Source organism: Lycorma delicatula, chromosome 5 (genome assembly GCF_047948215.1).
Source record: "Lycorma delicatula isolate Av1 chromosome 5, ASM4794821v1, whole genome shotgun sequence".
Taxonomy (NCBI): Eukaryota; Metazoa; Arthropoda; class Insecta; order Hemiptera; family Fulgoridae; genus Lycorma; species Lycorma delicatula.
This window is the reverse complement of record NC_134459.1, coordinates 48853356-48877212: the sequence shown is the minus strand read 5'-3', so window position 1 is coordinate 48877212 and position 23857 is coordinate 48853356. Positions and strand designations below refer to the sequence as shown.

The 23857-nt window shown below is 30.0% G+C and overlaps 2 protein-coding genes and 1 long non-coding RNA gene across 5 annotated transcripts in view; 2 read left to right on the top strand and 1 right to left on the bottom strand.

Annotated features, from left to right (window-relative positions):
- The window catches only part of LOC142324919 (RNA helicase aquarius), a 250064-nt gene extending 246529 nt beyond the window's left edge, over window positions 1-3535 (top strand). The window contains exons 25-26 of the mRNA XM_075366060.1: window positions 240-440; window positions 3206-3535. Of these exons, the coding sequence (XP_075222175.1) occupies window positions 240-440; window positions 3206-3409 (405 nt within the window). The 3' untranslated portion in view covers window positions 3410-3535. The remainder of the gene's footprint in view (window positions 1-239; window positions 441-3205) is intronic.
- On the bottom strand, window positions 435-11239 carry LOC142324921 (uncharacterized). Of its 3 annotated transcripts, none has more exons than XR_012756440.1 (4): window positions 11104-11239; window positions 10018-10185; window positions 2733-2990; window positions 435-1454 (listed from the first exon to the last, which is right to left on the bottom strand). It is a non-coding gene; the product is annotated as an uncharacterized LOC142324921 (long non-coding RNA). The 3 variants fall into 3 exon arrangements; XR_012756439.1 differs by having other exon boundaries at window positions 10024-10185; XR_012756441.1 differs by having other exon boundaries at window positions 10024-10185; window positions 10885-11233.
- Window positions 11240-11690: 451 nt separating this feature from the next.
- Window positions 11691-23857, top strand: part of LOC142324423 (uncharacterized) — a 33436-nt gene continuing 21269 nt past the window's right edge. The window contains exons 1-2 of the mRNA XM_075365255.1: window positions 11691-11795; window positions 19760-20022. Coding sequence (XP_075221370.1) covers window positions 11750-11795; window positions 19760-20022 — 309 coding nt within the window. The 5' untranslated portion in view covers window positions 11691-11749. The remainder of the gene's footprint in view (window positions 11796-19759; window positions 20023-23857) is intronic.

Genomic DNA, 23857 nt, shown 5'->3' with positions numbered 1-23857 from the left:
ACTTTACCCACATCAATACCCCACCCTACCTGACAAAAACTATGCTGTTCAGCTCATAATTCAAAAAGGAGAAAAATGAGGTCATTATTTGTTAGCGGTTCAAGAATTTAAGAATAAATTTGAGAGTGGAGAAATTATCTACAGAAAAATCTAAAGTTGTTTGACTTTTTTTTTTGGTAATTGTCATTTTTCTTTGTATTTTCTATTCTAATTTCAGTTTGTTTATTTTTTTATTTTAGTTAATGGCACGACCAACACAATTGTATTTGTGCCCATGGGAGACTTATCCTACTACAAGACAACTGGAGTTGAATTACTGCTCTGAACAACAGCAGTCGTTGAACAGGCCTCCAGTCATTATGCAAGATATGCCACAGGCTGCCAAATTTGTATTTGACATGTATATTAATAAAGTTAAAGCATTAAAGTCAGCATTTTATGTAAGTAGTTTATATTTGCTGTTCTGGTATTCTGAGTGTGTGTATGTGTACACATGTGCATGTGTCCACACACATACACGCATGTGTTTTGCTTAATATCTTAGGAAGGGATGGATACAGACTTCAAATTTGTTTGGATGATTTCTATATATAGTGGTGATTTCATTAAACTTCTGAAAAGATCTGCTGAGGAATTTGGGAGGTGCTGAGATGAAAAGGGTTTTTATTATTAAATCTGTCCAAAATTGAGCATTAAAAACATCCAAAGAGTAATTTTTTTCTTACTTAGTTGTTGCCTTTTTAAATTAATAAATATGAAATTTAAAAAAAAAATCATTCCCTCCCCAAAAGATTAAAAATATATTAATATCAGAGTTTTTAAAAATTGTTTGTTAGTTTTAGTAGTTAATTGTTAATGTAAAAAAATATGTTTTTGGGATATTTAAGTCTTATTTTGAGAAATATTTTTAAATGAATATGAGGGTAGATATTCTAGTTATCACTAACCTCTCCAAATTGTAATAAAAAAATTTGAAATTAAGTTAGATAACTTCCCTGTGAGACATTGATAATTATCATTAAATTTTTTCAAACTACAAAACATAATTTTTTTTACCTGTTTGTTATCTTTTTAGTTAATGTAAAAATTTGTTTATTTTTAACAAAATGTTCCTATCAAAAAATATTTCAAATATATGAATTTCAACCAGTGTTGGTTTTCACCAATTATCTTGTTATTCTAGAAAAATTATCAACTCACAATTTTTTTATTTTTTTTATTAATTACCATATTATTTTAATTGACATGTTTAAATTAATAAATTATTTTAATAATTTCTTTATATTATATTAATACTTTAATATCAATTAATCTATCATCTATGGCTTAGAAGGTAGTGTCTTGGCATTTCGTATGGAGGTCCCAGGTTCAAATCCTGGCCAGGAATAGCATATTTTTCACACATTCCAGCTAACATTTTCCATCAGACTAATGACCATAGCTGTTGATGCCTGCTGTTTTATAACAAAAAAAAAAAATTAATCTATAAATTATATTAATAATTTTAGGATTACATTACCAATAGTAGGAACTCAATCCAAGATATGTCATTATACACAAAGTATGAATTTACAAAAATGATTTGAAATTGAGACATTTAGTATTTAGTGAATAATATAATTTATGTTTGATTCATATCCTAAATTGCCATTTATTATCTATGAATAATTATTTAAATGCAGTATTGGACATCACATATAGTTGAAAAAATACATTAACTTATGAACATTAATTAATACTGTACATTAACTTGTATACTTTTATGTTTATTTGTAAAAATGGTACAGTAGATATTAAAAAATGACTTATCAGTTTGTTATTTAATGTTAAGAAATGTTTACGTATATTAACATCTTTTTATTAGGATGGCTCATAATTTTATTAGGAAGCCTGCCACATATGTATACCAGGAAAAACAGCATAAACTTCAAGGAATAAAAGTAAATTAAAACATCGATAGAATAAATATCTTATCTTGCACTGTTATCAATGTCTGATGTTTTTAAAAATTAAATTACAATATAAACTTCAAGTTTCTGCACTCATAATCCTTCCACGCTTATGCATGAAATATTTAATGGAAATTTCTTAGCATATGAGAAATGCTATGCCTGTCTGAGATTCGAATCTGGGACCTTCAGGATGAAGGCAGAGATGCTGCCTCAGAGATAGTAGTAGACATTTAAGTAGAAATTTATTAGTCAAAACTTGAAATACCTTATGTATACTTAATATGTCTTTTATACTAACATTTCCAAAGAAATAAAAAGATATTACAATTTACATTTCAAAATGCCAATTGTTTTATTTTTCAGCAATTAATATCTTTATTATTCTCAGTATTATATTAGTCAGTTTATATTAGTATTAATCAGTATATAATGTCAGTTTTATACTAATTTTATATAAAATTAATATAAAAGCATTTTATTGTGAACAAATTGACTTTATTTTTTTGAATATGAGTTTTAGCCACCAAGTTGTAAAAGTTAGTCTAGATATTATTTCTGAAGTATTTTTGAATCTGTTTCAGTTAGTTCAGTAAAAGAAAATTCTGTGCACAGTTCTGCAAAAGAGGATTGACTTTTTTTATTTTATTTCCTTTTGAAGAAGTATCAACTCATTCTAATCTAAAATTTTGCAAAAAAAAACTTAGATCTATATAAAAAATTATATATAGTCTAACAAAACGTACTACAATAAAAAATTAAAGAAAATAAAAATTTCAGTACTTGGAAAAATATGTTGTCTTCAATTCAACAATAGATACTGCAGATAAACATCAATGTTCAATGTTTTTCATCTAATATCCTGTTCATAGATAAATAGGAAATATATTTTAAAAAGTACTGCTTTTTCGATCTTAATGGCATTAATGTATTTAATTTTAATAGACCCAGGATTCTGAATTTCACATATTGTTTATTCTATCCTCAGTAAATGATTATTTATATTATTTTTTAAATAAATGAAATTATTTTTTAAGGTATCTGTAAAAAAAAAAATCATTAATATCTTAATTCATTGTTATTCTAGAATCAGTTAGTCTTTGTAATCTTGCTATCATTCCTTATTACTTAACTATGGTTATCATATTCTCAAATTCAATACATATCTTTATTTGTTACCTTCTATACTCTATTAGAAATTTGTTCATCTGGTAATTACTCAGTAATCTGTTGACTTCTATATCTTTTTTTTTCAGGATGCACAAAAAGTATGGCAGAAGCCAGGTATTCATCGTGTGATGGAACCGCAACATAAAATACCTGTACACCCAGGTGCAGATGATGACACAGATAGTGAAGAAGAAATTGAAAGAGTTAAATCAAAAACCACTGAAAATGTCAGTGAAGATGAAGAAAATAAGACAAATGACAGTAGCAATGAAAATGATAACCAACATTAAAGTTTTCTTCTTAAAGAGTTATGAACTAATTACATTTACTTCTTTGTTATTTTTTTCACCAGTTTTCAGTTAATTTGAAAACTTGTATATAATATTTTATTAATAAACTTTTTGTTAATTTTTTTCTCCAGCGTTTTATTATTACATATTTTTAATATTTCTAGTTGGATTTTACAATTTTATCATTACACAAAATTCTGAATTTGTTGTATGAATGTATTTTTTTACTGTTCTGTAATTGTAACATTATTTAATTGGGTTCCCTTTTCAAAATGATTATTTACATATGTACTTTATATATAGTTTTAAAAATCTTTTCAGTAAATATAAAACAAGTTGAAAACATTGCTGTCAGATCCCTACAATGTGTTGGGGTTAACTCCTTGTTATGTAATATGTTTACAAACAATTGCTTTTCTTGGTTGAAAAGTATGCTTGAGATATGTGAATTTTTTTTTCAAAATAATATGCTCATACTGCAGTACATATATGCAATAACAGATAACAAAATTACATTGTGCAATCATTCATTCGTTAACATATTTCTGTAAGAATTTTTTTATTCATGCTATTTAAAGATGTATATCAATATCATTTCATTTGCTGTATGTAAAACTCATAATGTAGTTGAATTAATTTTTTTTAGGTGAAAAATTGCAAATTAGAGAAGCATGTTCCAATCAGCAAAAATTATTAATAACCAAAAAAATGAACATTTTAAGTTTGTTGTATGTTTTAGGCTTGATTTAAAGTTTAAACAATACTGAATAGCAAAGATTTATAGATGTAAGGGAAATTCAGTTTGAAAGTGAATAACAAAGGTAAAAATGACAGAATGAAGGATATAATGAGAAATTAAGTATGTTAGGCAAGTGTAATATACCAGAAGTTATAGAATTTGGTAAATTACTAAGGATGGACAAAACAGGTAATTATTAAAAGCTGACTAAAGTGAGTTGGAAAAGCTTTCGTATAAAAAGAAGTCTGTTAGTATAAAAATAAAATCTAAGCATTAACGATTATTCTTAAAAATGTTTATGTAGTGAAGCATGTTATCATAGCAAAATGTGGACAATAGGAAAAGTAAAAAGGAAAAGAATGTTGAGGTCTTTGAAATGTGGTGTGAAAGAAGACACCACAGTCTGTTGATAAAAAACAAAATGAGGTCTTAAGATGAATTGGAAGGAAGAGAAATTAGTGACCAAATTTTGTATGTGAATAAGTGTGGGCTGTGAATTAAGACATCCAGATTTAGTTAATTCAGCAGTAGAAGGTATCAGCTGTAGAGAAAGATGAAGAATACAATATAAAAAACATGTAATTATTGAGGATGCAGTTCTTAGTAATTATATTCAGGGTAAAATATTATCACTACAGAAAGAAGTGAAGAATAGAAAAAAATTAATTTCACAAAGCTTACTCTGAATAAATATCAATTACTACATTAAATCATCTTATCTATTTAACTATTGATATATCATTCTCATTGACTATCACAAATAATTTACTTATTACTATAAGATACTTCAATATTTCAATTTCTTTAAAAATTCATTAATGTAGTAAATATAATTTTTTATGAAAAATAATTTTAATTTTTGATTGAAATGTATTTCATTATTGTTTTTATGTTTTATGGTAAGATATTTTAAAACATGAGGTTTGTCTAATAAATAATGAATTGTGTTTCTGCCTGAAGGAGAAAGCAGTGAGAACTGATTGTGAGCTCTTTGGCAGAGACCTTAGACATATCTGAACCTTTATGACAAATATCAACACTTTCAACCATTCAGTAGATTGTAAGTCATAGTTGTGTGCAGTTATGTTTACTGTTGCCTGTTTGAGTAATGCTTATTACTCAATAAGTAAATTTGAAATTTTTCATAAAAGTGATCAAAACACTAATTGAATGTTTTCAAATACTTATTGAGGTTTACAGGGAAGAATCCATGTTTCATATACTTGTGTTTAATTGGAAGATGGCCTTCCTCTTCAAGAACCAAAGAAAACTTAGAAAGGTCAGCCAGATTCTTCAAGAAGACTGCTGAACTGGTGCCTGAATGACATCGAAGTGGTAAACATTGCCACTGCATTGAAAATGCTGTGTGGGGATCCCAACATAAAAACGTTTGTGCCAAGATGATCATAAGGTACCCAGAGCAATAAGAACTCTACAAGGAAATTTACATCAATACAGTGCAGCATCTCGATACCAGTACCAAATTTAAAAAAAAAAAAAATCATCACTTGTGATGAAATCTTGACCTTTCATGTGATTCTGAGATGAAATGATAGTCAGTGCCAAATGACTGGAAAACACTGTTATCAACAAGAATGAAAAAAGCTCATCAAAGCAACTCCAAATTCAAACTTATGCTCATTGTTTTTGTATGCCAAGAGTGTCATTTTAAAGATGAATGGATTTCAGAAGGCATAAAAGTGAACCACCATTATTATAAGTTTCAACAAAGCTGAAAGAAAGAATCAGAACTGTGAATAAATGGTTTCATTCTTTATCAGGAAATGCGCCTGCTCACACATCACTTTCCGTGAAGCAGATTTTGGCCAGCAAACACAAACATTGGAACGTCCTGAATATTCATCATAATATGTGGGTTTTTTCTTTAACCTAAAGTGAATGAAATCTGTGTCTAAGGAATATGTTTTGAGTCAAATGATGCATTAAAGAAGAAAACAATAAATTTGTTAAAACAACTAACAGAAACTAATCTGCTGCATGGCTTCGACCAGAAAACAAGACTGCATTGGTAAACAAGTACAAATGGGAACTATTAAAAAGAACAAGCTTTAGAATTGTAATGCATATAAGTAAAGTTGAACTATTTCAACAGTCTCATTATTTAACAGACACATCTCATGTGGATCCAGGCATAACAGTGTTATTTAATAAATGGAAAGATGAATTTAAATGAAGCCATTTTGGCCTGAAGTATTATATTTTTGGACCTCCCTATGTTATGGAATACCTGCATTCCATAACTTAGATAAATATAAATTATAATATGTACACTATTTTTCAGATGTAAACCTTTGAAAATTTAAACTTCTTAATTTAAAAATATTGCTGTTTATTTGCTTATAACCTAGACAGTGTGTTTTACCTGTGTCAATTTGTCATCAATAATTAACCTCAGTGTAATTTATTATTCATTTATGGCTTTTGTGTTATTTGTAGTAATGTGCAAGAATGTATCACTATGATTGTGGTATGAAATTGAGTGCAAGAGGATTTTTACAACCAACACAATTGAACAGTTAGATCAATCGAAGAAAATATGTATTTCCTTTTGTTTACGATTGATATACCGTATAATTTTTTCTACAAAACAAATGTACTACTTTTTTCCTTGGCTTTCCCAGTCTAAAAGTACTTTGATAATTATTGATTGTGTTATTTTTCTCAAGAAAAGTTACTAAAAATCTAATGAGAATTATTTTTTCCAAAACTTTAGCAAGCTGGAGATTTAAGAATTACTTGGCTACATTTTTCTATTGATTGCCAGTCTTTTGACTGTACACACGTTATTAAAATAATTTTTAATTAAAAATAGATTCTTATTGTGGGCAGAGTCGTTGGTAATAGCATTTTATTATTCAAGGTTTAATTAAGTGAAATTCTAACGAGGAAGTCAAAGAGATATGACTCAGGTTCATGGGATGTAATTTAACAGCACATGAGTTAATCAAGTAGTTAGCTGTTTTATGCCCAAAGATGCAATGGATTTTTTTTTTACCCAAAGTAACCGCAAGGATATAAACTCTTTAACTGATCTCTTACCTGATTTAAAATTACAAAAAAAAATTGAAGGACAATAAGAAGACTGCCAATATAAATACTTTTGATCTATATGTGAGCTACGGTAGCATCACTACTGGAAGTTCTGGCACACATCACCTTGATGGAAGCATTGTAGCATCATATTAAGATGTCTAAAATACAACTCATTGACTGTACCAAGGGATATATTAATGATTTTATGTTTTTAATAGTTGGTTCCATTTATATTTGAGTTTTACAAATTTCATTCAAAAAGAAACCAAACTTTTTTTTATATTTTATTTGTTTGCTATGCAAAATAATCATAAATCTCATCCACAGTTTATACACCTCACCTAGTTTTTTTTCCTCTTTTGGAATGCATTTAGTGAAATAGCAAGCAGATCCAAAAAGTAATTTCCTTTCATTTCTTATATCTTTTGGAAATAGCATCTTCTGTAAGGATGGCATGCATGTTCAGAAACATAAAAGAAGTTTATGGGTGTAAAATATGTTGATTTTTCACCCACTTCCTTTCTTCTTTCATTATTCAAAATTATATTATCTAGTATGTTATTCTCATTATTTGTACTGTTTCTTTTTTTAACTGTATCCCAAGCTGTCTTTTGTTGTTTGATTTATTTATTCAAAGACAATTTTCACATTTATCTGTTGTTAATGCCATTTTATACTTTTCTTTGGGTTTATCATGTAAAATTTATAATATGATTTCATAATCTTTCTTTATTTAAACACTTCATTACTGCACCATTTTGATATTTTGTTTTTATATATGCTCTATCTATTTTACAAATGATCATTTCTCTTTTCGCTTCTGAACATTTTTCTTTAATCTACTCTTTTTTACTAATTTGCATTTCCTTTTTATGGTATTTTCTAATTGTTAATAGGTCCTTTTACCTTCTTCATCACTAGCATTCTTATACTTTCTCCACTCATCCATCAACTGCAATATATCCTCTGATATCCAAGGTATTCTACCAGTTCTCTTTGTTCCGCCTAAGTTCGCTTCTGCTGATTTAAGAATTTCCTTTTTAATATTGTCCCATTCTTCTTCTATATTTTCTATCCTATCTTTTTTACTCAGACCTCTTGCGATGTCCTCTTCAAAACATTTTACCTCCTCTCCGCAAGCTTCTCTAAATTCCACCGATTCACCGGACATCTTTTCTTTAGGTTTTTAAACCCCAATCTACATTTCATTATTAATAAAATATGGTCACTATCAATGTCTGTCACAGGGTAAGCTTTGCAGTCGATGAGTTTATTACTAAATCTTTGCTTAAACATGATGTAATCTATCTGATACCTTGCAGTATCACCTGGCTTTTTCCATGTGTATATTCTTTAATGATTTTTAAACTGGGTGTTTGCAATTACTAAATTATACTTTAGCAAAACTCTATAAGTTGGTTCCCTCTTTCATTCCCTTTGCCCACCCTATATTCACCCACAATATTTCCTTCCTTGCCTTTTCCAATGCTTGCATCCCAATCTCCAACTATTATTAAATTTCTTTCCCTTTTATGTGTTTAATTACTTTGTCAATTTCTTTGTATACGCACTCTACCTCATCATCATCATGGGAACTTGTAGGCATATAGATATTAACAATTGTCGGCTTAGATTTTGATTTTATCCAGATTACAATGATTCTCTCGCCATGATTTTTGAAATACTCTTCTCTTCCCTGTCTTCTTGTTCATTGCAAAACCTACTTCTGCCTGCCCTTTGCTTGATGTTTTGGAGTAAATTACTCCTAAATCACCTGACCAAAAGTTGTTTTCCTCTTCCCAACAAACCTCGCTAATTCCTACTACATCTACATTTATCCTACCCATTTTCCTCTTTAAATTTTCTAACCTACCAACCATTTTTAGGCTTCTAACTTTCCAAGCTCCAACTTGTAGAATGTTATTTTTTTAATTTTCTGGGTGACCCCTTCCTTAGCAGTCCCCACCTGGAGATCCGAACAAGGGACTAGTTTACCTTTGGAATATTTTACCAAGGAAGGCGCCTTCATCTTTGTTACATGAAAATGCAGAGAGCTACATTTTCCTGGAAAAAAAAACAGCTGTAGTTTTCCATTGCTTTCAGCTACGCAATACTCAGAAGATTGAGTAATGTTGATATGGCTGTTTATGTCTTTTTGACCTATGCCCTTAACAGCTACTGAAAGAGCTGCTGCCTTCTTTCATCAATCATTCCTTAGCCTGGCTCTCAACAAATATCACTCTGATATGGTTGCACCTTTGATCCAGCTACTATGTATCACTGAGCACACAAGTCCCCTCACCATCGGGAAGGTCTCATGATTCACATTGGGAATTTACTATAAACTTATTTAAATTCCTACTATTCTGCTACACATTTTACATGTTGCTGCCATACTAACTGCTATACATTTTTCATGTTTTAATAAAGTTCTTATGTTCTCAATACTATCCATATAAGTAGTAGTAAAATAAATGAAGGAAATGGAACACAAAATAATAATCTGAAATAGTTTATATAAATAAATATGATATAAGAGAATGAAAAAAATATTTTATTCAATTCAATAGAGCACATTAGGGATATGGTGTCAGTCATGCAACCAAGCAGTATGCATGATTGGTTGGTTGTATGCATGATTGATCATAATTTTAACATTAATTATTTAGAATAATGGGGATTTTCACAAACAGTTACAGTTTTACATTTATGTGCTATTGATTTATTCTCTGATTTCATGGTTGTAAGTAATTCTTACTAATGTATTATAATGTAACATATTACAGGTAGGTAACGTAAACTATTATTGACATACATTTACCTAGAAGCTAAAATATTTAGGTACTTTGTGAAACTAAAATAATAATAATAATTAATTTTATTTTCCCCTCATCCTCCTAAATGGTCACACCATATATATTAATAGTCACAATTAAAGTTAAATACAGAGAGAAATATTTTGAAGTGATGAAACTGATTTTACCTGCAACAAACAAAATTTATTGTGAATTTATATATTACTGTCTTAAATATTGCTACATTTTATGGTTCTTTCAAGAAGTCAAGATATAAAAAACGCATTATACATTTTTGCATGTTAAATAAATCTTTTATTTTGATCAATTCAAAATGATACATTACATAGGTCACATCAGGAAAAAGAAGACCTGCTACACCACAGATATAAGAAAGCAACTGCCCCAAAATTTTCCAGGATGGATCAAGGAAAACTGGTAAAATCTTGATCAAAAAAGCATCACAAAATAAACAATTATAAAAATAAATTTGATTAAGGTCCATATATGTATTTAAAATATAAATGCACAGAAAAATGTAAATACTTGACATTAAGTATAAAAAATAACTTCAAAATAAATCAGAATGCATTAAAAGTTATTTGAGCACATATTTATATACATGTAGAACAGGATGCAAAAAAATTCAGCGTTTTCCAATTTTTTATTCAAAAATGTATATAACATATCAGTAAAAGAAAATATTTTAATTGTATTTTCAATAAATTTTGTGGGAAGAGTTTTTAAATTATTTGGCAATTTATTAAAATGGCCACAAAATAATCATACAGCCCTTTCTCAAAAGGTAAAGTATAGTGTCGAGTTACATAAAAACATTTAAGTTATCCATTTTGATAGAGGTGGATATTATTTTTTACTTTACATACTTATGGGCGCCAGTCAATGAAAAGACAGCTCATTTTTGTATCTTGAAAATTCGTTCTGATCTCTAAGGAGTCTCACGAGATACTGTATTTTACTAAGATAATAAATAAAGTGATGATAACGTAATGTAATTAAACCCTAGAATTAAAGACCCAGCTCTGTCACCGTGGTATGATGTAAAAAACTTAATGAGTAACAGTTTTAACTCGTAATATACCTACGCAAAAATGTATATGATTAATAAAATACAAAAGTATGGATAAAAGAATATTAACATTACAGAGATAAACCACACGTTAAGTAATTAGCACGTACTAACTCATTATTCTAAAACAAAACTATTCTACGAATAGTTAATCGATTTACATAATCGAAGACTACCATTCGATTATTCCATTGCTTTTAAACAACAAAAATGCTGTTTACCAGTTCTAGAAGGTAATTCGAAGTGAGGTACGTGCTGAACATATTACGTATTAAAAATTTTGAAAACTGAAAACTTGCACATTTGACACTTTTTTTTTATTTCTAGAGTAAGTTACAATGATATATATTTTCTCTTTCTTAGGAAGAATTTGTCGATATTGCTTTTATTATCACTATTCTGTATTCAAGAGTTTAGATGAGAAACGAGAAAATATTGATAGTTTATATTATTTTTCTGCTGTAATTTCAACTTCTTAAGTGTATGTTATAGTACCTTATAGTGTTGGTTTCCAACTTTAATTTATTGACAAATGAATGTGTGTGTGGCTGCACTGTGTTTTTGAACTGCAAGGCATTCCCACCCCTCTATCCGTGGAGTACTAAAACTTTTGTCAGCCATGAATAAGTGTGCCGCTTACAGTTAGTTTATTAAATAAGAATATGAGTTTATCAGCTGTTAATAACATTAATTCAATTTTTAGACAAGGTAACCGAATTGATTTTCATGAAAAATTACAATGTCAGTGTTATTTATTAAGTTTTATTTTTATTATATTTATTTAAAAGTTGTTTATCGTTAACGTTGATTATTTGTCGGCTGCTATGGCGTCTGCTAGCTCGCCTCGCGCCAAGACCAACTGTTGGATTCAATATATTTGTCTTTGTTTACCTGCTTTCATAGATGTTTGATTGTTTTTTATTTTACTTGTATACAGCTGTTTCTAATATTTTATGTTAATATTTTTTTAAAAAAGTTTGTAAAATTTTGTTTGTTATTTAGCATTTCGTTTATTCATGTTTGTGGGAGGGATCAGTTTACGTCACAATTGGCGTTGATTTTTATTTTTTGTTTTTCTTTTCGTTCGAATTCTTATAACGTTTATAATCCCTTTACTGAAAAATTAATAGATTTATTACACTTACTTTTAACGAATTTAATTTAACTTACTTAAGCTATATTTATTGCAACGTATATTTTAAGGTCGTTCAGTAGATTGATTGTATGTAAACAAATTATACGTTTCAAAAGATACTCTTTTGTTTTTTGAGCATGGATATTACCATTTATAAAGTCGTGTAATTTGTATAGAAAACTAAGCCATCGCCAAAATAGCAATAATGACTATTTAATATGTGAAATTTAATATAAATTTGTATAAATAAAATCATCCCCTAACGCTAATTTAATTCTCATCAGTTATCATTGTTAGATGGTGAGTGTAAGACTGCTGTGTTCCATATAAGACTTAGAGCCCATACCAGTTTTCTTTGGAAATATAACCATAAGAAAGTGTTTCTTGCATTACTTTGGTACTGTGCACTGACAGTATATATGTTAGTACAGAATTTGTTATTTATTATTAACTCAAGATGTGTAATTTTAGAAAAAACGTTCTAAGACATTTTTATCATATTATTGTTTTGATCATTATCCAAGATTTTGGCTTTTTCCCCTGACAATTATGTATCACTAATTAACAGATTCTACATGCTAACAACAAATTTACAAAGATAAAAAGGTTGTTATTGAATTTTAATTTGTGATTGATGTCACTTATTATTTAATTTAAAAATTGAATTTGAATTAAAATTGTAGGTTTTGAATGTTATAAATTGGCTTCTCCCCCAATAGATTCATAACCATTTAGTTTTTTTATGTGGTCACTTAATTATTAACGTTTATAATTTTGTGTTATGTCTAATTAATATTCACTAATTTTGGCCTTTTATCTCTGAACAGTAAGATAAGGCCTTTTCCTGAGTAGTTATTTAAGTGACAATGTAAGAATAAAAAAACTTACCCGTAAAAGTATATAAAGCATAATGGTTACAAACATCATTCACTATGCAATTTTATATATTTTTCTTTCTTTTAACATCCATTCTTAAGTACCAGAAATTTGGAGAAGCATTATCTCTGCTGAATTGTAAAAAAAATGCTTGGCATCAAAATTGTTAGTGGTAATTTTGATGACAAAATTTGTGAAACTGGGTCTGTAATACTGCCAGAAGTAATTGTGAAATACTGAAACTGTATAAACTTGTGAATCTACGAAAAGCATTTGATAAAGACAATAGAAAATTACTTTGCAAGTTTTTGAAAGTTAAGGTGTTCCACTCCACTTAATTACTGTTATTAAACTCTTATATAATGGTGGTGTCATTAGCGTGGCCAATGGGAATAATATTTTACATATTAATTTAGATTTAAGACAAGGGTGTTCACTATCATTGGCTTCATTTAATTTATGTTCGGAATTTTTGATTATTATATGGAAACGACAAGCACTGCTTTGTATACATTTTGTTAATAACATTTAAATTATTTTTATTTGCTGCTTAACATTTTTTGCAGAAGTTTGCTCCTCCAAAACATATGGAAAAAGCTGCTTAGAAATGGTGTTCTTTTGCATTGCAGTGTGCATTCCAACTTCACAGATTATACTAATTTTATTTCACCAGTTTGAATAAAAAACTTTTCTTGGGACTAAGTGCCCTACAAAGTAACCGCTGCTCTAATTCATTATTTTCATTATACAGTGTAGGCCATAGACCAGTTCCAGCACTTCCTAAGTTGTTCTCTCTTCCTCTTTCTTAATGGAGAATAGTTAAAAAGTCTGTTTGGGAATTTTTGAATTCTCCATTGTTCCTACACATTCCTTCCATCCCTTTATAATTATCAATTATGTAAGTAATGTTGAAGTCTCTTTAACATCCTCATAAGGTATCTTATCCTTTCTAGATGCATCTTAGAAATTCATTTCACAGCAGGCATAGAGCCTTAATTTATTTCTCCTTAAAACCCAAGACTCACAAACATATAACAGAGTAGGTACAGGGATGGTTTTGTAAAACATACTTTCTTTTGAAGCATTGTTTCTTAAATTTTAGTTTATAATACCACAAACATAAATCTATTAGTTTTATTGCAGATGTCTTCAACCATAACGATGGAGAGAATACATCTCAAACAGTTAAAAGAATTTTCCTGTTCACGGACAGTGTTATTAAGTATAATGTTCAGTCTTACTGGTTCTACTCCTTTGAATGCCATACTTTTGTCTTTTCAAATGATATTTTAGACCTATAATCACCTGTCAATGTGGATAATTAAAAATTATCTACTATGCTATGCTGAAATTCATCTTCAATGTCACATGATATAACCATGTCATCAGCAAATAAAAATAATAGTTATTAAAATGTATACAAAGTGGTGCTTGTCGTTTCCATACAGTAATCAAGTATTCCAAATATAAATTAAATAAAGCCAGTGACAGTTAATACCCTTGTCTTAAACCTAAATTAGTATGTAAAATCTTATTCCCATTGACTATGTTAATGACACCACCATTATATAAGGATTTAATAACAGTAAGAAAGTGTAGTGGAGCACCCTAACTTTCAAAAATTAACCAAAATAGTTTTCTATTGTATATATATCAAATGCTTTTTGTAGTTATACAAAAGCCAGTTGTGTAATAAAAATTCTCAGTAATTTTCTGCATTTCAAAAACATAGTACTTACATGATAGGACTCTGCAAAATCCATTGCTCTAATTTTGCCTTGATATTGCCATTAATCTATGTAGTATTATTTTTTAATCATCATCAAGCAGAGAAATAACTAGATAATTCAGACATTCACTCCTACCTACTAAGAACCAGTATTCATAACTGTGGGATTGTACTTTGCATCATAAATAAATTTAGGAGGTGTAACAATCTCTGTTGCAGAACCAATCCGCTGTACTTGAACAAGTCTGCACTGATCTTGTCAGAACCACAAGCCTTCCCGTAGTTTGTATTATTAATAGCTGCATTAAGCTCGTGTAATGTAATATGATCAATACTCACTGCCTGGTAAGTTTTGTCAGTCACTTCTTTATTCTGATCTTCACACCACAAGTTAGCAAAGTGAGATAGCCTACCATCTTCAGGAATGACATCTATATTTGCTCAGTCGTTCTCATCTTTATTAAGAATTTTCTAGATTTTATAGACATAAGCTTCTCTGCCATGCAAATCATGTTGAAAAGATGATACAAACTTTTCCCAGCCTTCTTTGTGGGCAGCTTGAATTACATTTTTAGCCTCCTTTCTTTTTGTCTTATATGTTCCTTTGTTTTCCATAGCAGCATTTTTGGGATGTTGATTCTACACTTGCTTTCTTTCTGCCTCTTTGATCCTAGTTCCTAATGCCTTCTGTGCTGCACAGTGAATATAAAGCTTCATATTTTCCGACTTTCTCAATATTAACATTTGTAGGGATCATTTATAAGAAACCACTTAAGCATATTTGGTACAATATTTTATATTATCATCTTCCAATAAATTAAATCTTCCTCTTTTGATGTTTATGCCTTGTATGAAGCCAGTTGTTATAAATGCTTAATTTTGAGATTATTAAATAATGATCAGTGTACAATTATGCACCCTTATGGACATGAGTATTGATTACATATGCTCAGCACAGTCATTAATTAAAACATAGAGATCAGCTACCTCTGACCTCTCAAGTAAAGTTATTCCATATTTTTTTTGCCTTCAGTCATTTGACTGGTTTGTTGCAGCTCTCCAAGATTCCCTATCTAGTGCTGGTTGTTTCATTTTAGTATACCCTCTTCATCCTATATCCCTAACAATTTGTTTTATATATTCCAAACATTGCCTGCCTGCACAATTTTTTTTTCTACCTGACCCTGTAATATTAAAGCGACTTCCTTAATGGATGCCTTAATATGTGGCCTATAAGTCTATTTCTTCTAACTATATTTTTCCAAATGCTTCTTTCTTCATTGATTTGCCGCAATACCTCTTCATTTGTCACTTTACCTGATTTTTAACATTCTCCTATAGGCACCACATTTCAAAAGCTTCTAATCTTTTCTTCTCAGGTACTCCGAACGTCCAAGTTTCACTTCCATATAAAGCAACGCTCCAAACATATACTTTCAAAAATATTTTCCTGACATTTAAATTAATTTTTGATGTAAACAAATTATATTTCTGACTGAAAGCTCGTTTTGCCTGTGCTATTCGGCATTTTATATCATTCCTGCTTCGTCCATCTTTAGTAATTCTACTTCCCAAATAACAAAACTCTTCTACCTTCATAATCTTTTCTCTTCCTATTTTCACATTCAGTGGTCCATCTTCATTATTTCTACTACATTTCATTACTTTAGTTTTGTTCTTGTTTATTTTCATGCTGTATTTCTTGCGTAGGACTTCATCCATGCCGTTCATTGTTTCTTCTAAATCCTTTTTACTCACGGCTAGAATTACTATATCATCAGCAAATCATAGGATCTTTATCTTTTCACCTTGTACTGTTACTCCGGATCTTCTTTAACATCATTAACTGCTAGTTCTATGTAAAGATTAGAAAGTAACGAGAATAGGGAACATCCTTGTCGGACTCCCTTCCGTATTATGGCTTCTTTCTTATAACCTTCAATTATTACTGTTGCTGTTTGGCTCCTGTAAATGTTAGCAATCGTTCTTCTATCTCTGTATTTGAACCATAATTTATTTAAAATGCTGAAGATTTTATTCCATTCTACGCTATTGAATGCCTTTTCTAGGTCTATAAATGCCAAGTATGTTGGTTTGTTTTTCTTTAATCTTCCTTCTACTATTAATCTGATCGCTAAAATTGCCTCCCTTGTCCCTATACTTTTCTTGAAACCAAATTGGTCTTCTCCTAACACTTCTTCCACTCTCCTCTCAATTCTTTTGTACAGAATTCTAGTTAAGATTTTTTATGCATGGCTAGTTAAGCTAATTGTTCTGTATTCTTCACATGCTCCTACTTTCTTTGGTATCATGACTATAATACTCTTTTTGAAGTCTGACGGAACTTTCCCTTTTCATAAATATTGCACACCAGTTTGTATAATCTATCAATCGCTTCTTCACTTCCACTGCGCAATAATTCTACAGGTATTCTGTTTATTCCAGGAGCCTTCCTGCCATTCAAATCTTTTAATGCTCTCTTAAATTCAGATCTCAGTATTGTTTCTCCCCTTTCATCATCTTTGACTTCCTGTTCCTCTATAACAACATTTTCTAATTATTTCCTCCGTATCTATATTCCACCCACCTATCGACTTTGCCTTTCGTATTATAAATCAGTGTACTATCTTTGTTTAACACATTATTAGATTTTAATTTATGTTCCCCAAAATTTTCTTTAACTTTCCTCCTTCTATTTATTTTACCAATGTTCATTTCTCTTTCCACTTTTGAACACTTTTCTTTAATCCACTCTTCTTTTGATAGTTTGCAGTTCCTGTTTATAGTATTTCTTAATTGTCCATAGTTCCTTTTACTTTCATCACTAGCATTCTTTTATTTTCTACGTTCATCCATCAGCTGCAATATATCGTCGGAAATCCAAGGTTTTCTACCAGTTCTCTTTGTTCCGCCTAAGTTCGTTTCTGCTAATTTAAGAATTTCCTTTTTAACATTCTCCCATTCTTCTTCTACATTTTCTACTTTATCTTTTTTATTCAGACCTCTTGTGATGTCCTCCTTAAAAATCTTCTTTACCTCCTCTTCATCAAGCTTCTCTAAATTCTACCGATTTATCTAACACCTTTTCTTCAGGTTTTTAAACCCCAATCTGCACTTCATAATCACTAAATTATGGTCGCTATCAATATCTGCTGCAGGGTAAGTTTTGCCGTCGACAAGTTGATCTCTAAATCTTTGCTTAACCATAATATAATGTATCTGATACCTTGCAGTCTTGCATGGCTTTTTCCATGCGTATATTCTTCTATTATGATTTTTAAACGGGGTGTTGGCAATTACTAAATTGTACTTCGTGCAAAACTCTATAAGTCGGTCCCCTCTTTCATTCCTTTTGCCCAGCTTGTATTCACCCACTTTATTTCCTTCCTTGCCTTTTCCAATGCTTGCATTCCAATCTCCAACTATTATTAAATTTTCATCTCCTTTTGTATGTTTAATTGCTTCGTTAATTTCATCGTATACACACTACCTCATCATCATCATGGGCGCTTGTAGGCATATGGATGTTAACAATCGTCGGTTTAGGTTTCGATTTTATCCTTATTCTATCGCTATCCATTTTGAAATACTCTACTCTCTTCCCTATTTTCTTGTTCATTATGAAACCTACTCTTGCCTGTCCATTATTTGAAGCTGCGTTAATTATTCTTAAATCACCTGACCAAAAGTCGTTTCCCTCTTCCTACCGAACCTCGCTAATTCCTACTACATCTACATTTATCCTATCTATTTCTTACCTCTTTAAATTTTCTAACCTACCAACCTTTTTTAGACTTCTAACATTCCACGTTCCAACTCGTAGAATGTTATTTTTAATTTTGTGGTGACTCCCTCCTTAGTAGTCCCCACCCGGAGATCCAAACGAGGGACTAGTTTACCTCCGGAATATTTTACCAAGGAAGGCGCCTCCATCATTGCTATATGAAAATGCAGAGAGCTACATTTTCTTGGAAAAAAAGCAGCTGTAGTTTTCCATTGCTTTCAGCTGCACAGTACTTCGAGGACTGATTGATGTTGATATGTCTGTTTGTCGTTCTGACCTACACCCTTAACAACTACTGAAAGAGCTGCTGCCCTCTTTCTGGAATCATTCCTTAGTCTGGCTGTCAACAGATACAGGTCCGGCTACTCTGTATCACTGAGCACTCAAGCTCCCTCACCAACGGCAAGGTCTCATGATTCATAGAGGAAGCTTTTCCATATAATATGTTTTAACTTTTAATTGATGCATTACAACAATTTCATTAATTGCCAGTTCTCCATAGATTGCAACTGCTTTTGCCAACTGACTGATCCCATTGCATGCATTAAAATCTCCAACCAATACCAAAATATCATTTTTATTAACCATTTTTACTTCTTTTTGTATTTCACTGTACAATCCCCTTATTTTGCATCTTCCGTCCTGGTGTTTACATGCCAATTACACTTACATGGAGTGTAATATGTATCACAATTATTCTCTCATTTACAAATTTATAACTCAGGATGTTATTAGTTAATTTTTAGAAAACAGAGATAGCACTCCAGCTACTGTTTTTCTGTTCTTATCTACTCCATTATATAGAAATGAATATTTTCCTAAATCACTCATTCCTCTTAATTTCTTCTTTGTCTCTGTGATGGAAATATCAATGTCCTTAGTATGTAGTTCTTTAGTGAGTTCTTCTTTTTGGCGTTAAATCTTTGTACATTCCCACTTGTTATCTTTAATACTTTTACTGTATTCTTTTTCCGTTGTTGAAAATTAGTCTGTGATTCAATGGCTGTATTAAAAAAAAACATTTCCAGTAGAGTTGCCTTTTAACCCTAACTTTCTGAGGCTCACTTTATGCTTGCCAATAATTGATACTCAGATTTGTTCTTGTTATTCACTTCTACCAAAATCAATTTGCCTATCTTTTTGTTTAGATAGTTGTGATGGGATTGGAGGCAGTGCTGCTGTTGGGAGTGGAGCTCTCCTTGATATGCTGGCTGAAGTTGCATCCCAGAAACTGTATAATGAAGTGACATCAGAAAATAATACTAACAATTGTAAAGACAGTTCTGATACCACCAGCAGACAAAATAAGAAAAAATTAAATCTTGCAATAAAGTACTGTGAAGGCAGTGAAACTGTTGCTACTAATAGTAAACGCAATTCCCACAGATCGTCTGATGTCATCAATAAAAAGGTAATTTTTTTTTATGAACACTTATTCAGTACAGATCTTGGATTCTATGCCCTTTTAATTGCTTCATTCTACATTATGATAGCTTTTTAGATTTTGGTAGATTTGACTTGATTCACACAAGTTGTTGTTACCATACAAATTTGGTGAATGCAAAGTTTTTGAGTGTGTTGTGAAAGAGGCTGTATTTGACTACCAGTCACAAAAGTACTGATATTAATTTAGTTTTATAAAGATAGTTAATAAAAAGATTGACTAATGTATCAAAAGAACTGAACTAAAATATAAATATTTTCAAAAGGTCTCATTTAACAGTTTTAAAAAAAAACGTAATTTAAAACGTACTTAACATTATGAACAGGACATATAAAAATTATTTTTTTCAACTAATTAGTACAGATATCTGTTTTTCAAGTTGTCTCCTGCTAAAATTAGCTATAACATAAAAATTCAGTAAATCTGTACTTAAAATACCTGTGTTGATCATTTAGCATTAAACCTGAATGACTCATTTACTACAATATTTATTGAACTTTGAGTAAGTTTGCAAGCCTAAATTTAAAGTGAAAAATTGCAGAAAAAACAGATGACATGCAAGACTGATTTAAACTCTCTTTTAAAGATATCACACATTTTTATAACATTATATTATGTGATAGAATGAAAGTAGAAACACTTTTCTTTTGCTTTTTTAGAAAAATGTCTGATAATGATTGGTATAGAGAGAATGATAATTGCTGTAGTGAAAATATTCCATTTTGGCCATTACTTTAGATATCTTTATTAGAAAGTCAGCGGTTTGCCATTGAAAAAGTTGCTCTGTGGAAACCTTTTTTTGAATTGTAAGATGTTCATTAAAATTAATCAAGAAAGTTGGAAAGAAACAAGAATGAAATTGTTTCAAGAAATAAGGTCTTGAATCAGTACATCAATTTACATATTATCTAAAATGAAGACAGTTTGACACATTATTGATGAGCTGAACTTGTTTGCACAATTTAAATTTACTCCAAGAAAATTGGGGAAACTTACTTCAGGAGAATTGTGAGTTGGAATATTTTTTTTTAATGTTTGTATGGTTTGAGAAAAATAAGTTAGTAAATGTTGCAACAGGTTTTGACACATTTATAACAGGCAATTTTTTTACTTTTCATGCTTCAATTCTTTTCGCTGTTATCCTGTATGTTGGTAGTGAGAATCCTAACCAGATGAGTGGTTCTGCACCAGTTTTCACATGTAAAGTAAATATTTGAAGTCATGAAATCGTATGCTTCAAGAAATTTTCTATTGCATGAAAATTGTATTGTTATGCATCCACAGGAAAGTGTAGTTTATAAAACTAGTCATAGTATTATCTACAGATGTTTACAGCAAGTAAATATCGCAGTAAAAAATTTATAAAATCATGAGTGAATGTAAGGCATGTTTGGAAAAAGTCTAAAAATACTTTTTTTTTATGTTTCAAGCCTGCGTTGCTTGATACATGCTATGGTGAAGTTGAATTGTTCGTAATGTCAACCTAAGGTTTCTATGAAGAACTCTGCTAATGAACATGTTAAGTAGATGGTGAAATTTATTAAGAAAAATTTTCCCAAATTGTCAAAAACATTCTGTTACTATACCAAATATCATTTCAGACAACATACCTGATAATAGTAGCATCATAGAAAAAAGCCAGTAACAAAGAATCTTTTTCAGTATAGAAGATTTAATTTGAAGATAATCAATAGGCCTGTGTAAGAGATTTTCTGTACCTCATGTGACAACAAAATAAGTGCCTACAAAGTCCCTTTCCATGATATTACATACAGGTTGGTAACACGGTATGTATTAGGTAATTGTAAAGGTTAATCAGGTGCTTTCATTTATTCAATAAAGTGCCAGGTTTGTTAGAAGTTGATGTTAATTTCTTGTTTTCAGTGAAATTTTGATTTGTATCTTGTTATGTTAAAATAGCAGTCACAAGTGAGTATTTAATTTAAGATAGACTTGTTGCTATTGTTTGTTTGAAGTGTACAGACCCAAATGAAATCTATGAAAAAATAAAAATTCATTCAGTATTTTCCTCATTAGAATAAAGTTGAAAAGAGGCCTTTTTCTTCAGGTTAGTTGAAACATTTTGGGCATCCTTCCTGTCAGCTGAATATCTGTCATATTGTTGGGGAATTCTGTTTTTGATTTCCTCTTAAGTATACTAGGAAAAAATCTTCAATGTTACATATTTCTTGTTTATTATTATTGAAAATAGTGAAAAAAGATCTTTGGTTTAAACCCTTCCAGCATGTTTATGAACTTTCTGACTGGGAGATTGCATCAAAGAAAACTTATTGTGAAGTTCTTCCAAGACACTTTCCGTATGTTCAATCATGGAAACCAGTTTTGTTTTCTTATGAGTGTGCAGTTTACCAAGTAATTAATCTCGGAAGTGTATTTTTGGTGTAAAGTAAAATCCTCGCTTTTATAAGGAAATTACAGACCACTAACCACATGTAATGATAAGGGCAGTGATATCTGGAATACCATGAGTTAGGATCATACTTTTGTGAGGAAAATATTAACAATGTTTCATATTTTAAACATTTTTGAAAATTATTTTATTCTTCAGCTTAGATTGATTGGTATGGAATTAATTGCCATTTTACAAGATGGAGCTCCATTTCAATATGCTCGGACAGTAAGGGCCTTTTTAAATGAACATATTACGACAGTTTTAGACGCACTTAGTGACTGATTAATCTGTATTTAGACAATGGAAGAGCACAAACTGATGTAATTTAATGTAAAAACATTAAATAAACTAATGTAAAATTTATGATAATAAGGTTATGAAAAAAAGATTATTATATGAAATTGGATTAATTAATTATATTTTATGAAGGAGAACAGGATTTGCTAAGCAGGACGATTAAAACTTCCATACTTCTGGTTTGCACCTCCATGATAGATATATTAACTTTGGTCTAGAAATTACAACTCGATGCCTCTGCTGATGAAAAACTGTAGAAAATAAGTTAGCATCAATTTTTTTTTGCATCCTGAGTAAGAAAGTATAAAACGTTTTTATCAATAGGTGACAACCCTCTCCTGCTAATTATTTTAATACAATTAAGATTTTGGTCAGGTTTAAAGTAAATTAATATTATCATTTTTTCATTATTTTGGGTATTCACAGACAATCGAACAGAAATGTAGGTATTGAGCTTATAAATAATAGACAAATCAAGTTAATAGACTGCTACAGTTTTGTTTCAAATAGAAGTTGTGAAAAACAGATATGTGGTAATTTAAATAAAACATAAAAATAAGGTACACAGATAAAGGACTAAAAGTGATTCAGATCAAATCAGTAATTCATGAGATTTAGGCATAATTGTTGGTTCTAATATTCATAAATACTTATATGAGTAAGTTATTGTTTAACTGTCATGTGCTAATGTATAGGCTTATTGAAATTGACTAGTGAGGTCATCAGTAAGTAGCAGTTGTCTCTTTGCTTTCATTTTGGATGGTCTTCAACCATCCAAGATTCTATTACTTCTTTGATAAATTGTTTTTTATTATTTACTTGCCGTGGGTGTATTTTAGAAAAAAATATGATTTAATATGAGGTTTCTAAACCAAAAATTATAATAATACTTTGTTTTGTGGTTTTGTATCGTGTAATAATGACTGTAAAGCAATTTTTATGAATCAACTTTCCTCATAACTAATTTTTTGTTTAATTTTTGCCAATCAACTTATTTATATAGAAGATATGAACAGAGGCAAGCATATAAAAAAATAACTATATATAAAAAATTGGCTGCATAGGTGGAAAACCACACTGTTACTGTGCCAA